The 16591-nt window shown below is 41.3% G+C and overlaps 1 protein-coding gene across 1 annotated transcript in view; it reads right to left on the bottom strand.

The window, feature by feature from the left end:
• Window positions 1-16591, bottom strand: part of Brca1 (BRCA1 DNA repair associated) — a 71698-nt gene that overhangs the window by 18073 nt on the left and 37034 nt on the right. Inside the window, exons 12-16 of the mRNA XM_057775846.1 lie at window positions 15310-15481; window positions 10275-10404; window positions 7766-7926; window positions 3391-3677; window positions 374-461 (exon numbers count right to left, since the gene is read on the bottom strand). Coding sequence (XP_057631829.1) covers window positions 374-461; window positions 3391-3677; window positions 7766-7926; window positions 10275-10404; window positions 15310-15481 — 838 coding nt within the window. The remainder of the gene's footprint in view (window positions 1-373; window positions 462-3390; window positions 3678-7765; window positions 7927-10274; window positions 10405-15309; window positions 15482-16591) is intronic.

Genomic DNA, 16591 nt, shown 5'->3' on the forward strand with positions numbered 1-16591 from the left:
ATAATGTAAATATTTGTGTTTTTTCTGATGGTCTTAGGTGACCCCTGTGAAAAGGTCTTTCAACCCCCAAAGGGGTTGCAACCCATGGGTTGAGAATCAATGACCTGGGGCCTTGTACATGCCAACTAAGTAGCAGCCTTCCACCAAGATTCACCTGCAAACCCTAAAGGCAATTTTACACAACATGCTTTGTATGTCGCCTACAGCCCGACTGCCACACAAAAAGGAGAATTTCTACTTGTTATGTTATGTCCATATTCAAATGGTTGTAGATTTTGAATTTTTGGATTAGGGATGCTCAACTTGATTGATATGGATTTTAATGCGGTTTACGAGATAAATGCAATATAGTCTGTAAAGGTTTGTAGTATACCTGTTTTTATAATAACATGCGTAGTCTCCTCGGTAATTACATCAGTTAAAGTGAGGCGGTATTTTTTAGCAAACTTTTCCACAATCATCTGAAACAAAAATCAAACACTGAGTTAAGTTAGGGGCTGGAGAGATGGCTCAATGGTTAAAAGTACCAGCTACTCTTTCTTTCCTTTTTTTTTTTTTTTTTTAATTTGTTTTGAGACAGAGCTTCTCTGTGTAACCACCCTAGCTGTTCTGAAACTAGTTCTGTAGACCAGACCAGGCTGGCCTTGAACTCACAGAGATCTGCCTGTTTCTGCTTCCTGAGTGCTGGGATTAAAGGTGTGCACCACCTGGCAAAACTGAATCTTTTAAATTTTTTTTTTTGGATTTTTGAGACAGGGTTTCTCTGTGAAACAGTTCTGGTTGTTCTGGAACTCACTTTGTAGATCAGACTGGCCTCAAACTCACAGAGTTCATGCCTGCCTCTGCCTCCCAAGTGCTGAGATTAATGGCGTGCACCACCATTGCCTGCTAGCTGCTCTTTCATAGGACCCAGATTCAGTTCTCAGCATCCATGTGACAGCCCACAACTGTCTGTAACTCCAGTCCTAAGGACTCTGGTACTCTCACACTGACACACATGCAAACAAAACACCAATACACATAAAATAAATAAAATCTTAAAAGAAATTAGGCTAAATTATCTTGGGTACACAGCTTAGAGTATTAGTTATTCCAACTGAGTCTTCATTCTCAGAAAAGGCACACTCTTAAAACATTTTTAAAAAATAACAATTGTGCGTTTATGTATGTGCATGTGGGGTCACAGGACAATTCTGTGAGTTGGTTCTCTCCTCCCACTTTCTTGTGTTTTGGGGACTGAATTTTGTTGTCAGGATTACAGGCAAACACCTTTCCCTGTTGAGTCACCTTGATCACCTTGCCCTGGCTTTAAAAATATAACAAGGTTGAAGTCTCGAAACTGACTATTTAATCCCAGCACTTGGGAGGCAGAGGCAGGAAGATCTGAGTTCAAGGTCAAACTGGTCTTAAGACTGAGTTCTAGTCCAGTCAGGGCTACATTGTGAGATCTTGTCTCAAACAAGTAAATAATATCCCCCTAACCCTCACAAGCAAAGAAATGAAACCCTCCAAACCATGAAAAGTCAGAGAAAAACATTCTAAGGCAGTCTAATGTAGTACCAAAAGTCAGAGAATTACAACCAAAGATCATATATCTAGATTCTTGGAGTTTCTTTGCAGAATGACAGACCACCATCCTACAGCTTAAATTTATCTGCCTACATCTTATAAGCTGAGTGGTAACTAGCCTTACATAGAAAATTTTGCTGTAGATACAGATAGCTCAAAACCAAAGACGCAACTCTGATAGTTACAAAGCACTCAAGAGAAGGTATCTGTAGTAAATACAAAAAAATACCAATTCTCTCTTAAGAAAAAATAGTGGAAGAGACTCATTCTTCCCAAAAGAAATCTAGAGTCTCTTAGTTATTATCTATCAAGCAAATAAAAATCAACAGGTAATAAAAGAAATTAACCAAATCCACTATGGGCACAGTTTGACATAACTGGTAGCTACTGTTTGGTAAACAGGTGTATTTACTGGGTAGTATCATCTTCTATTCTAAATATTTATGAGTGGGAGTACTGCAGCGGAAGCTGGCCACCTCTCATAGGGCCTCACGACACACTGCCCCCAGCACTGGAAGCAGCAGGCTGGAGAAGCTAACTCCACCCCCTCACTTTTGCTGCTGCCCTCTGCCAGTGTCATTAGCAATTCTGAACTGGTTAATTGCTGAAATCCCAACCTTAAAACAGTGCTCAGTGAGAAGAGCAACTGCTGAAAAGATCATCTTAACACGGGCTTCAGAATTAATCATGTGTAATACAGTCAGTGGCTTTCATCATAAATTTAACACACTTCAGCAAATCCGAATAGAGCTCAAAGTTTTCCTCTTTGCTTGTTTAAAGAAAACATGTACCAAAGCCACTTGCAGTTTAATCTGCACCTCAGAATTGCCCAAGGCAAAAACGATTAGACCACTCTTGCTATCTCTAAAGAGCTGAACTCACAAAACAAAGGAACAGTGAATACAAATTTTCAGCAAATAAATTGGAATTCTAGATGTGAAGGCAAGTCCATCAAGAGCTACTTAAACTGTTCTCTGAGCATGGGACTGTGAGATGACAAGGGACTTATACATTGCAACTATCAGGCAGACAAGCTTGCTTTGCCTTTTCAATAGCGGGACACACGGGGCCCAAGAATCTATGTATTCACTACCTGTAGAGCCATTAGGAAGGGGAAAGGTACCTTAGCCTACGAAGGATCTATTAAGAAGACACTTCAGAACGATTTAGTTGCCTCTCAGCGTACAATAAATGGTATCTACTATTAAATCCAATTGATAGTTAAGTATGTTATCGTATTTTAAAGAAATATACAATTATTTTATTATTATAACAGTTAATTTTAGGAAAAATAAATTTCCCAGAATGTTTGAAATCTATAAGCAGCTTAAAAAGAAACATGGGTTCAGTAGGTTTCATGTTTCAATGAGTATGAAACAATTCCCATTTCTGGCACCCGGGGCCCGAGGAGGTGCCTGAATCCTAATAAACAAGGGGTGCCAAGGGCAGAGGACAGAGCAGGGTATTGAAAAAGCTACCTACCAGCCAAGATAAAGACAAACAGACCCGGGAGAAATGCCATTAACTGGCATGTAGACTCAAAACCAGTCTACATTTAGTTAGATGCTGATAAATTTACTTATATGTGAATTGAGGAGGGAAAACGATACCTTCTGGAGTGAGGTGATATATCTAGTTACCTTATGTTTTAAATAAAAAGAAAATTCTAATACAATTCAAAAATGTACCATTCTCAGCAAGGTACTCAGTACTCAATGATTATTTCCTCAGATGGATTTCTTCTTAGAGGTTATGCATTGCTAGTACATCTTATAGCAGTCAAGTCCCAGTCACTACAGAGGTAAATATGAATACACTCACTACTTCTCTGAGGGTCAAGCCTGAAACCACCATGGATATTCCTTTATTGGCTCTTCCTTTTGAAGACGTCAATTCTGGCTTTATCTCGCTCACAGTTTCCACCACTGCAGCGTGAGCAGGAGCAGCAGCCAGACTCGTGAAAGACTCGGAAACTTGACATTCGGATATTTTCTGTGCAGAATTTGAAGCAGATGTGGTGCACACATGAGCTGGCTCTTTAGGGGACTCAGATTCAGGGTCTCTACTAGAGAAAAGGCTGATTCCAGATTCCAGATATGGAGTTCCTTCTGCAAGGAAGAAAATTTTAATTGATGTGGCAATAAATGTAGAATTCAAGGTTCCAGTCTCTGGGAATAACTAAAAAGACTCATTAAGATATGTTATGAGAACACGCTTCTCTAAATAATAATATGGCATTATTTGTTTGTTTGTTTTTTGAGACAGGGTTTCTCTGTGTAGTCCTAGCTGTCCTGGAACTTAATCTGTAGACCAGGCTGGCTTCAAACTAGAAGATACATCTGCCTCTGCCTCCTGAGTGCTGGGATTAGAGGTGTGTACCACTATGCCTGGTTAATATGGCATTATTAGAAAAAAAGGAAAAAAGAAACACAGGGCTGGAGAGATGGCTACTCTTCCAAAAGACTGAGGTTCAGTTTCCAATACCCACATGGTAGCTTAAAACTGTTTCTAACTCTAGATCCAGGGCATCCAACACCTTCTTCTGGCCTCTGTGGGAACCAGGCATGAAAGTGGTACACAGACAGACATGTAGGCTAAACACCTACACACATAAAATAAAAATAAATAAAACTTAAAAGTTGGCCAGGTGGTGGTGGTGCACACCTTTAATCCCAGAATTTACGGAGGCAGAGGCAGGAAAATCTCTATGAGCTCGAGGCCAGTCTGGTCTACGGAGTGAGTTCCAAAGACAGCTAAGATTACACAGAGAACCCCTGTCTCGATAAACCGGGGTGGGTGGGTGTGTAGGTTTAGCGATATGTACTGCAACTGTTCAGAATAGTGTAATCTTAGAAATTACTTAAATGTCCACTGAGATTGAGTAGGAGACTGAATCTGAGTTGTCAAGCTTGCTCAGATATCTCACTGGCCCATCCATTAGATTTTATGCTTTGAAAATAAATGTTGATAAGCAAAGATGGTTCTAATGCATTAAAGATGATAGCTAAAATATTCATTAATACATTTATTGATTTATTTTCTGTGTGTGCATACTTATTAACACAGCTATTTATTTACTTACTTACTTATATGCTGCAAGTGTGTGCATGTGATATAGAATTAAGAGGACAACTTGCAGGGCTTGGTTCTCTCCTCCCATTCTGTGGGCTCCACAGATTGAACTCAGAAGCCATTAGACTTGATGGCAAGTAGCCCTGACCTGATAAGTCATCTTGCCAGCCCAGAAATATTTACCATAGTCAGACCTGGAGGCACAGTCCTAAAAGTCTAGCTACTCAAGGCCGAAGCAGGAGGATCACAAGTTCAAGGCTTACCAGACTACGTGACAAGTTTAAAACTATTTTATTTTAATTGATTAGTTGAAATAGGGTCTTATATATAGCCACTGATGAAACTGGCCTTGAACTCTAGGTGAAGCAATCCTGTACTGGTGACTCAAGTAACTGAGACTACAGACATGTACCACTACATCATATTTATAATTATATTCTAAAAATAAAACTCTTGAGTAAAATAACTAAAGGAGCCAGGCAGTGTTGGCGCACACCTTTAATCCCAGCACTTGGGAGGCAGAGACAGGCGATCTCTGTGAGTTTGAGGCCAGCCTGGTCTACAAAACGAGTTCCAGGGCAGGCTCCAAAGCTTCAGAGAAACTGTCTCAAAAAAACCAAAACCAAACAAACAAACACAAAACAACCCCCAAAACCCCATTTATTTATAATTTTTGGCGAAGGGTCTACTATACAGTCTTCGCAGGCCTGGGGCTCACTATATTAACCAGGCTGGCCTCGAGCTCAGAGAACCTCCTGCCTCAACAGGTGTGTGCCACCATGTCCAGCTGAAACAGCAATACTTTATTATTAACTGGGTAGTAGTAGAGGTAATTTTATTTTTATTTTTTATATTTATTTATTTATTATTTATACAATATTCTGTCTGTGCATATGTCTGCAGGCCAGAAGAGGGCACCAGACCTCGTTACAGATGGTTGTAAGCCACCATGTAGTTGCCGGGAATTGAATTCAGGACCTTTGGAAGAGTAGGCAATGCTCTTAACCACTGAGCCATCTCTCCGGGCCCCAAGAGGTAATTTTAAATACTTTTACTTTATATTTACTATTTTGTCCAGTTTGGGAACAGATAATATACAAGATTTCCACGAGGAAGGAAAAAAAGATTAAAATCATAGATAAACCATTACATCTTTCACTTAATCAACAGATAGCACATCTGTGAAACATTTTAGAAAATGTCACTGATCAAGAATATAAACTAGGGGGCTGGAGACATGGCTCATTGGTTAAGAGCATTGCCTGCTCTTCCAAAGGCCCTGAGTTCAATTCCCAGCAACCACATCGTGGCTCACAACCATCTGTAATGAGGTCTGGTGCATACACAGAGACAGAACATTGTACACATAATAAATAAATAAATATTAAAAAAAAAAAAAAGAATATAAACTAGGCGGGCTGGAGAGATGGCTCAGAGGTTAAAAGCACTCTCACTGAGGATCTGGGTTTATTCCCAGAACCCACATGGCAGCTCACAACTTTCTGTAACTCCAGTTTGAGGGTACCCACCACCCTCTTCTAGTCTCAGTAGGTACCAGGTAGGCACAAGGTGCACAGATAAACGTGCACAAAATATACATATGCATAACATAAAGTAAATTAAAAAAAGAGAAAGAAAAGAAAAAAGAAAAAGAATTAAGCAACATAAGAACACAGTCAAACACCACTCTGATACAAATAGTGTTTTTTATGATATTGTATTTTTTTTTAAAGATATATTTATTTATTATATATACAACTTTCTGCCTCCATGTATACACACACGCCAGAGGAGGGCGCCAGATCTCATTACAGATGGTTTGGAGCCACCATGTGGTTGCTGGGAATTGAACTCAGGACCTCTGGAAGAGCAGCCAGTGCTCTTAACCACTGAGCCATCTCTCCAGCCCTGATATTGTATTTTTGAAGATTAATTCTTTCTTGCCATGTAGTGGTGGCACATAACTTTAATCCCAGCACTCAGGAGGCAGAAGCAGGCGATCTCCAGGACAGCCAGAACTGTAATGTAAAGAAAACTTGTCTTTTTTTTGTTTTTGGTTTTTCGAGACAGGGTTTCTCTGTGGCTTTGGAGCCTGGCCTGGAACTAGCTCTTGCAGACCAGGCTGGTCTCGAACTCACAGAGAAGAAACCTTGTCTTGAAAAATGTAACAAGCAAACAAAAACTTTAACTGATTAAAGCTCTGATTTACAAGTCATAAAAATAGACCATTTACTGAGTGATTTATATTCATTAAAAATAGATGACTTCATGTTATGACTTATTTTCCAGTAAAGAACAGACTTGTAACTTTATTCTAGGATCTTACAATTCTAATAGCTGAAACAAAACCATGTAGATGACCAACCAGACCCTATCATTTCAAAACTATTAGTAATCCACTGTGGACAGACTTACTGAAGGGACACTAGCCCAGTCAAGCATGAGGCTCTGGCAGGCCTTGCCCTTCTCCCCTCTCCCTCTGCCTTGGGAAAACAGTTAGGTTACATTCCTAAAGCTAGCCACCAAGGTCTATTCCCTTATTTGGCTACTTCCCCCTTCTGAGGCTGACTACCAAGGTCCAGCTCTCACAGTACTTAAGTCCAGTAATCAGAAGCTCTCTTTGGTTCATGAATTAACATACACAATTAAAATTAAACACCTCACCCTAACACGGGCTTTTCTATTTTACCTTTATAAACCATTATTTTCCCATGGCCACATCTGTCTCCTTGCCACCCAGAGGCAGTCCTTTGTCCCTTTGTGACAAATATCCCTGCCCCTTTCTTCTTTACCCCTGCACCCTAGCTCATTCTAACACAGACTGCTCCTTTTTCTCCTCTTAAAATTATATCTGCAAGGACATTTGCTGCTGTTTTACAGCCTGAGTCAGAAAGCAGCCACTTTAACTTTCTTTCCTGCTGAATACAAGATCTCTCTGTAGAGCAGGTATTTGGGTGTGGTCTGTGCCCAGTCTGGGGTCCGGGAGGAACCCCACACTGCTCGGGGTCTCCTTCACTTACAGCTGTAATAATTTGCAAGTAAACTCAGATCGCAGCTCAAGTTATTTTTCAAAAGTGTACTTTGCACACAGGATACAGTGTGATATAAAATGTTTTTGCATTACCTAGATCTTGCCTTGTTAAGTTCTGTGGTTCACGTGACTTCTCCGTTTTAACAACCTGAAGGAGCTCCTCTTGAGACAGGCAGTCCCTGTTTTGAAGACTCCCAGAGTGGCTGTGTGCAGAGCACCTACGGCTTGCCAATGGAGATTTAAAAGGGGAAGGCCTGGAGAGATGGATGAAAGAAGTAAACCATCACCACCAATTCGGAAAGGCCCAATCCTAACTCCTTGGCAGCCAAAGCAGAAGTGAAACATCTCACTGTCAGAGAAATAAGGAATGACCAGCAAAAAGGAGTGTACACGACAGCCCCGGAGCCTGGATTCATCTGCCTGCCAACCTGCCACTGCCGACATATGACCTCTCCCCTTCAGGGCTGGACGGAGACAGTGTGTCTCAGAGCTGATGCTAATTCAGATTCTGTACATCATCCCACTTGAGTCCAGATGCATGTTAGGCCTCTCGTGGAGATAGAAAACTGAGCAACGCTGATATCTCCACACTTTATTTGTACCTAATTTGAGAAGAATTTATAGTATCACCCCCCTTCCCTGCATTTTCAGTGTCCAAAGTCATTCTGAAACAAGAGGCCGGGCTGGAGATGGCTCAGCAGTTAATGGCACTTTTTCTTTTTGCAGAGGACCTGGATTTGAGTCTCAGAACAAACATGGTGGTTTACAACTGTCCATAACTTCAATTCCCGGATGCACATAACAAATGTATGTCTACACATTTGAGCAAAACACTCACACATTAAAAAAAAAAAAAAAAAAAAGAGAGAGAGCCAAGTAGATTGAAAGTCTGCCTGCTGATATAGAGGCAGAAGAGCAGGAGATCAAGGTTGTCCTTGCTACATAGTAAGTTCAAAGTCAGCCTCAAAACACATACAAAAATGAATGTAATTAATTAAATTTAAATAAAAGTCAACTATTGTGGTGGGCACATATTTCAGTGGTAAACACTTTGTTTAAAAGCATAGGAAGACCTGCCTTTGATCCCCACCATCACACCCCCTAAGTCAACCACTAAACGTTAGTAACAGTAACATGTGTGCCCAAGAAGTAGTTCCTCCAGTCTTTTGCGTGTTTATGACTTAGTATGCCAATGAGATAAGTACTACTAAACATGGCTTTAGTGCCCAAGGAAGCAGGTCTTTTTCATTTTTTTGTTAGAAGTATAATGCCAGCACCCTAGCCTTAAAAATAACTCCTCAGTTAAGTGCAGGGCCAGGAAAAGACAGCATTGCTAGATTATTGACAATCTGTTACCATTCTCCAAAGGAATACATAGACTAACAGGGATTCAGAAAACAAGAACCCTTTGTTTCCTGGAGTGGTGAAGTATTTGTCCTGATAGATTTAAGTATTTTTGAAAGCAAAAGCAGGGTGTGGTGGTACCTACCTGCAATTCCTGAATTCAGAAGCCTAACTTGACAGACTTATTTTTTATACAGTTTTGAGAAACAGTGATTTAAATACATATCGTGAAATAATATTCTGAATTTTTCCCAGAGTAAACTGACAGAGTTTTTCTAGGAAGGCAAAAGGTCTTTTACTTCGGGCAAGGTCTGCCCGGAGATGTTTATCACCAGCTTCCAGGCTTGCGTTGGCTTTAGTTCAGTTGGGTTATATTCTGACCTTTAAACGACAAGAAGCTTTGAGTGTTTACTTCTCAAGCTGTAGCTTAGGCCTTGTACATACTCAAAAGTCTATATCCAAATAAACAAAGCAATGTGACCCAGGGCTATTCAGTGTCTAATTATGTACACCTAGTGTCCCGAAGGCTGAAGGCTTCAAGTTTGAGGCAGCCCAGTGTACACAGGGAGTTCCAGCCAACAAAGGTGACCCTGTCTCAAAAAACAAAGCACTCTCAAACAAAACAACAACAACAAAAAAGATAAAAAAAAAAAACCCACAAAAACCAACCCCAGGAAGGATGGAATAAACATTATACGCATAAGGGTAATGCATAAGCCAGAAATTGACACTGAGTATCCAACTTGATTTTTCCTCTACCTTACTCCCGAGACAGGGTTTCTTAGGAGCTAACCAACTTAGATAAACTGACTGGCCAACAGCACTAAAGTGTTTCCTGTCTCTCTGTCACCAGAGCTGTGATTACACGTTTGTGTTACTGTTCCTGGCATTTTTTTTTTTTTTTGGGTATGAGTGTAGGCATGCATGTGAATATACTTGCTGGGTGGGTGAGTGTGGAGGCCAGAGGATGTCTACCCGTCAGGAGCCTACCTCTATGGCTGTATACCCATCTCTCACTGCACCTAGGATCTGCCTGTCTCCATCCCTGCCCCAGGAATTCCAGCACAGGGTTGTAGGTATGAGCACCAGAAACAACTTTTAAGTGGGTTCTAGGGATCTCAACTAAGGTCCTTATGTTTGCATGGAAAACACATTCTGACTGCCTCATCCCCAGCCTCAGGAGTGGAAGGAAAGTTAACAGATGGAATTCAATGTGAGTAAAGATGTCACTCAGATGCCACAGACTGACATTTCTTACCTCCCCACTCTTGACTCTTTATTGTCACTGGTAGAACTATCTGAAGGTTGTGGCTGGAACTTGTCAGCAGAAACATACATTGGATTCCGGCTTCCAGGATTCTCATTAATGTTCTTTGAAGTTAAAATTGCTTTAAATGGACGAGAAAAATCTATTTTACTTATTTGTTTTGATGGTCTTAATTTAGGTAAGGATATTGATTTTGTTTTAAAAGCAGCAATCTATGACAATCAAACTGGTTCTTTTTTCTTTTGTGTGTGTGACAGGACTCTCACAACCCTCCTGCCTCCATCTTCGCAGCAGATTTTACCGGCATGTGCCAGCACACACGGCAGTGGCAGAAATGCACAGCCAAGGACAACACCGAATCTCTCATCCTCCTGCCTGTACTGCTCAAGGGCAGGGTTCCAGCTGTGTGCCTGCACACCTGATTTTATGTACCAGATTGTACCAAATGCTTCACGCATGTCAGGCAGGCACTCTGCAACTGAACTATACTCCAAGCCCTCAAACTGGTATTTAAACAAACATATTAGATAAAATTTTACTGATATAAGCAGTTCAACAAATGCCAGCACCAGGTAGAATGAAATAATCACAAAATAGTAAGTATACGGGAAGGAGCGTTAAGACTTGATAAATGGAGTTCCTCAATCACCACAGGCTGAAAACAAACAAAGCATGCTTTTTCTCTTTTTTGGCCTGGATGATAAGAAAGCAGGAATATATAATATGTTCTTATCTTGGAAGCAAAATGAATTATGCCCAAATCTCCTCTGCTAACAGCAAAGGAAAAGTACTAGAAAGCATAAGGCACATCTCCTCCTCCGACTTCCATCAAAGACTACACAGATTCCGGGCTAAAACTTTAATGCGCGTGTGTGTATGTGTGTAGGGGTGAGAGGGGCAGCAAAGATTCAGATGCATGACATTTTCAACTACTGGGAAACAAACACAACAAAAAATAAGCCCATAAGCAAAAGCACACTCATGAGCACACATATGCACATACATACATCCTTAAGATACTGGTTGACAAAGTTGAGCAATATAATGAACTAATAATGAAAGGCACAGAAATGCAAAAATCATAACAGACCCACAGCAAGGCTCTAGCATGTGCCATTCCCTTTGAGAAAATGGCTTGAAGGAAAAAAAAATGAACTCATTCTGGAGATCAGGCTGTCAGTAAACTTACAGAGATCTGCTTACCTCTACCCTACAAGCCTTGACAGCAGAAAAAATAGTTAAACATCAAAACAATTAATTGAAAATTAAATATCTTCCAAAACAAAACTAAAATCTAGGCGTGATAGTACACACTTTTTTCTTTTCTTTTCTTTTCTTTTTTTAATTGAGACAGTTTTCTCTGTAGCTTTGGAGCCTGTCCTTAGCTCTTGTAGACTAGGCAAGCCTCAAACTCACAGAAATCTGCCTGCCTCTGCCTCCCCTGGGATTAAAGGCATGAGTGCCACTGCCCGGCTGACAGTACACACTTTTATTCTAGCACTTAGTAGGAAGAGACAGGGGAATCTGTGTCCAGGCCAGTCAAGGCTACAGTCAGAGATCTTTTCTCAAAAAGCGAACGACCACTTTTAACACCAGCCTTTGGAAGAGGCAGGTGATCAGGCTTGGTGTCAGAGGCAGGAAGACACAGAGTGAGTTACTCCAGGTCAGTCAGGCAAAAACCTGCTAAGAAAACCAAACAACCCCTCCCCCAACACACACAGACAAACAGGGAACATAAGCCATTTATCTCAGCTAATACCAACTCATTCAGAATTCCCAGGGAAGGATCCTAGAATCACTGAACAAGTATTTCTAGGAATAAACATACTGCCAGCTAGAAAAGCTTGGATGTATCTGAAAATCACTTTTACCATAATGGGTCATGATCTTACATATGCTAATGTTTGCTTTCTGAATGACAGGGAACAGTGTGTGTGTGTGTGTGTGTGCGCGCGCCTATCTTGAAAGAAACAAATCTACAGAGAAAGGTAATTTATAATAAATATGTATAAATTTGTTCACAAATATTAGGCAGGCTGTGGAATAAATCTTAGACAAATAAGAAGATCTATGCAGAGAAGCAGGACAATGATTTTAAGAGCCCAGGGAAGAAGCTTTTATCACCCTTAAGAATCCTCCATCACAGGCTGGGGAGAAGGCTCGGGGATTAAAGCGCTTGCTATGTACACCAGAGACCCAAAGTTCGGATCCCCAAAATTCACATAAATGCCGCCTGGGCTCAACAGTCACATGTAATTCCAGCCTAGGAAGGCAGAGACAAAGGACCCTCAGAGCAAGCTGTCTAGGGAGACTTGCCATACAGCAAGTTCTGGGGTTGACTGAGAGGCCCTGCTTCAAATGAGTGACATACAGAGCAGTGGAGACTTTGACACCAACCTCTGGCCTCTATACACCGATGTACATGTGTGCTCACACACATGCAAACATACAATGAAAATGATGAAAGGATAAACGAATACTAAATCTTAAAAATAAAATAAACTTAGGGGCTAGAGAGATGGCTCAGAATTAAGGAGTAATAGCTGCTCTTCTAGAAGGCCCACGTTCAATTCCCAGCACGCACATGGCAGCTTACAACTATCTTCAACTCCAGTTCCAAGGTATGCACATGGTGCAGACAACATACCATAAGTATAACTTAAAAAAATTAATATATAAATTTAAATAGTCACTACCTAAAAGTAATGTATCAATGTTGGTTTTTCAGCTTTGAGAAAAGAATGACAATGGTCTAGGAATGAACTTGGAAAGTGTGTACCTAGCATTCATGAATCCCTGTGTTCGAGTCCCAGCACTGCATAAAATAAGCATGGTATTGCTCATTCATACATAATTTGAACACTTGGCTAGTCGTGACAAGTGGTTCAGCAGTTCAAGCTTATTTAGTTACACAGTGGGTTTGAGATCAGCATGAGATATATGAGACCTGTCTCAAAAAAGGAGAGGAGGGTTTGCTGCGGTCTTGTGCCCTGTCACTTACATTATATTGTTTACTGGGAAGAGGAAAGGCTGAGCCAGCAGTCCTGACCCAGACAGAGAGGAAGCAAGATGAGAATGCCTCACTAATACAAGGTACCAAGCTGAGTGGTCAACAGACAAGAATTATTGGTTAATATAAGTTATAAGAGTTAATAAGAAAGCCTGAGCTAATAGGCCAATCAGTTTATAATTAATGTAGGCCTCTGTGTGTTTCTTTGGGAGGGAATGGCTGCAGGACAGGGTGGGACAGAAACCTCTGTCAACAAGGCCTGGCTGGAGTGTTAAGAGTGCTTGCTGTGTGACCATAGAGACCTATATTACATGCTCGGTGTCGTCTCATGTGTACCTGTTACCCCAGTGCTGGTGGTAAGGGTTGGGGGTGCAAAGACACAAGGTTTGCTGGGCTTTGCTGGCTACCAGTCTAGCCAAAAAGAATGCAAACTACAAATGTAGGGAAAGACCCTACCTCAAAGAAGAGGACACCCATGTGTGTACACATGCACACATACATGCACATACACTATACACACACAGCACATTCACCAAACAAACAAATGATTACAGTTAACATTAAGGAAACATCAGAAACAAACTGAACTGGTGCAAGGAGCCTCTGGGAATCCTCCATATTATCACTGTACCTCTTTGTAGCCTGCTTACCCCTCGGTTGCTTGAGTCTATATTAAAAGTATCTATGTAGTTCTGTCCTAGATCCTAAAGCTTGCTCTGTAGACCAGGCTGGGCTTGAACTCAGAGACCCTCCTGCACCTGCCTCTCTGAGTGCTGTGATTAAAGGTGCATACTACCAGGCCCTGACTAAATATCTTTAAAAGGAAAAAGAAATCAATTTTTTCTTAATGTTTCAGCCTAAGGAGAGAAAGGCTCAAAACTAGAGTTGGCATTGACAGCGAAGAGTTTTAGAAAGGAGCCACAAAGAAACATTTTCATTCTTTTCACAAAGAAACATTCTATACTATGGATATTCAATAGGGGAGGGGCGAGAAACAAACTAACATGTATGTCAAACACGAGGCAGTAGGGTTAGGCAGATACTGACAGCCAGACAGTAACAATTCTTATCTTGTGCTTCAGGACTGAAAGTCTCGTCTATTTTCACAATAAGACAGTGACAGTACCCCAAAGATAACTGTATTGGGGACGGGACTCTGGGCTTCATTATCTGGTGATGAACTAAATGAAGATGCAGTTACAAAGAAAGTATTTAAGGAAATATATTTTGAAGCAGTGCCATAGCAACAGAGTTCCCAGCTTCCTTTGCATGAGTGACTGCTTCTATCTGAACATAAAAATATTACAAGGCACAAGTGGAAAACAAGGTCACTATACTGAATAATGAACAGTAGAGGCTCTAGGAAGTCAAAGGAAGGCCTTGGGGACCCCAGGGACTGTGGAGGAAGCGCTGGAGGCGGAACCAAGTCAGGTGGGAAGCTAAAACTCTGGGAGGGTCCCTAGCACCAACTCCTCCTGTGGGTGTCCTACTGGGCACACAGATTCTCTAAATGAAAACTTCCTGATGCCCGGCCCCTCTCACCACACCCCAAGTGAAGGGATGATAAACACGCTCCCGTAAAGCCTGCTCTCCAACTGAAAACTCAAGGCATAGCTCCTGAAAGAAGAGATCTCTTCCTAGAAACAAGAAAACACATGAAATAGGTCTTTGCTTTGTGATCTAGCACTATAAGGAGTATATCTCAATGGTTCCTTCTCACGGCTTTCTGAAATTACGGGTTACCTACTACCAACAACTAAGGACAAGAACTGTTTCCATTTCCCACGGGGTCTCCATGGCATCTCCCTGTAGACATGAATGAATCTTGGGTCCCTTTGAAGGGAACGTCACTTGTGAAAAGAGCTAGAAACAAGTCTCCCAATCACTCACGGAGGCGCTCAGGAAGTATGTGCTGAGCAAAGACCACACAATCTCCTCCTCACCTTCTGAAGGAAACAGGGCTATGAAAGGGAAAATTTTTGCTTCTGGTACTGGCATTTGTTTGGTGTCACAAACCTGTTCCTGGCATGTTTTGTTCTGGATTTGGTGGGTCTTCGGGAGCAAGAGGGTCAGCTATGAGGGACAGGGAGTTGTCAGAAGGTTGGTTTCCTTGCCGCTTTAGCACAGCTTCCAGGTGGGCCATTTCCCGTTGCAGCTTTATCAGGTTATCTGTCATGGTAGCCCTCTGCTGTAAAACCAAAGAACACCAAGAGTCACACACTTTAAAAAAGAGATACCATAAAGTAAAAACTGCCTCACCAATTAATTTCAGCACTAGAATTGAAATCCCAGTATGGAGTTAAGACTAAATACCTCTTAATCCAACTAGACTCATGTGGTTAATGACCTTGAAATTATTTCAAAATCCTGGAGGAGGGCGCATCCTCCAACTCTCCCAAACAGACTTGCTTCATTGTAGCTCAGTATTTTCTTTTAAACATAAAATAAAACAGAAAACAAAACAAAAAACAGTAACAGTACTTTAGACTTAAAATTTGCAAGACTGTTAACACCTTACATAAGCTATGCTTCAAAGATTTGATATTGTGCCGGGTGGTGGTGGCACATGCCTTTAATCCCAGTACTCGAGAGGCAGAGACAGGAAGATCTCTGTGAGTTCGAGGCCAGTCTTATCTACAGAGTGATTTCCAGGATAGCCAGGGCCACACTCTGTCTCAAAACAAAAACAAACAAATAAAAATTATGTATACAGATATTTGGCCTGTATATGTATACCTGGAACTCTTGGAGGTCACAAGAAGGCACTGTACCCACTAAGAGAGGAGTTGTGAGCCATCATACGGGACTTTTGTAAGAGCAGCAAGTGTTCATAACTGCTGAGTCATCTCTCCAGCTCCTGATTTATTATTTTACTTTTAAAAGACTTGTAGCTGAGAGTAAAGGTGCATGATGCTGTGCTCAGCTCCAAATACATTTTGTTTGTTTTTTTTTTTTTGCTTTTTCGAGACAGGGTTTCTCTGTGGTTTTGGAGCCTGTCCTGGAACTAGCTCTTGTAGACCAGGCTGGTCTCGAACTCACAGAGATCCGCCTGCCTCTGCCTCCCAAGTGCTGGGATTAAAGGCGTGCGCCACCACCACCCGGCTCATTTTGTTTGTTTTTAAATGGACAAAGTGTTGAATAATCTCCTATGACATCCTAGAAAGCTTGTAACAACAGTCACTGTCACTATTTTTTTCTTGTCTGGTGTGGTCACCTCTCCCCGCCCCTCCCAACAGCCTGGTCTATGTAAGGAGTTTCAGGCTAGCCAGGGCTACACAGTGAGACCCTGTCACAAACA

This window comes from Chionomys nivalis, chromosome 7 (genome assembly GCF_950005125.1).
Source record: "Chionomys nivalis chromosome 7, mChiNiv1.1, whole genome shotgun sequence".
Taxonomy (NCBI): domain Eukaryota; kingdom Metazoa; phylum Chordata; class Mammalia; order Rodentia; family Cricetidae; genus Chionomys; species Chionomys nivalis.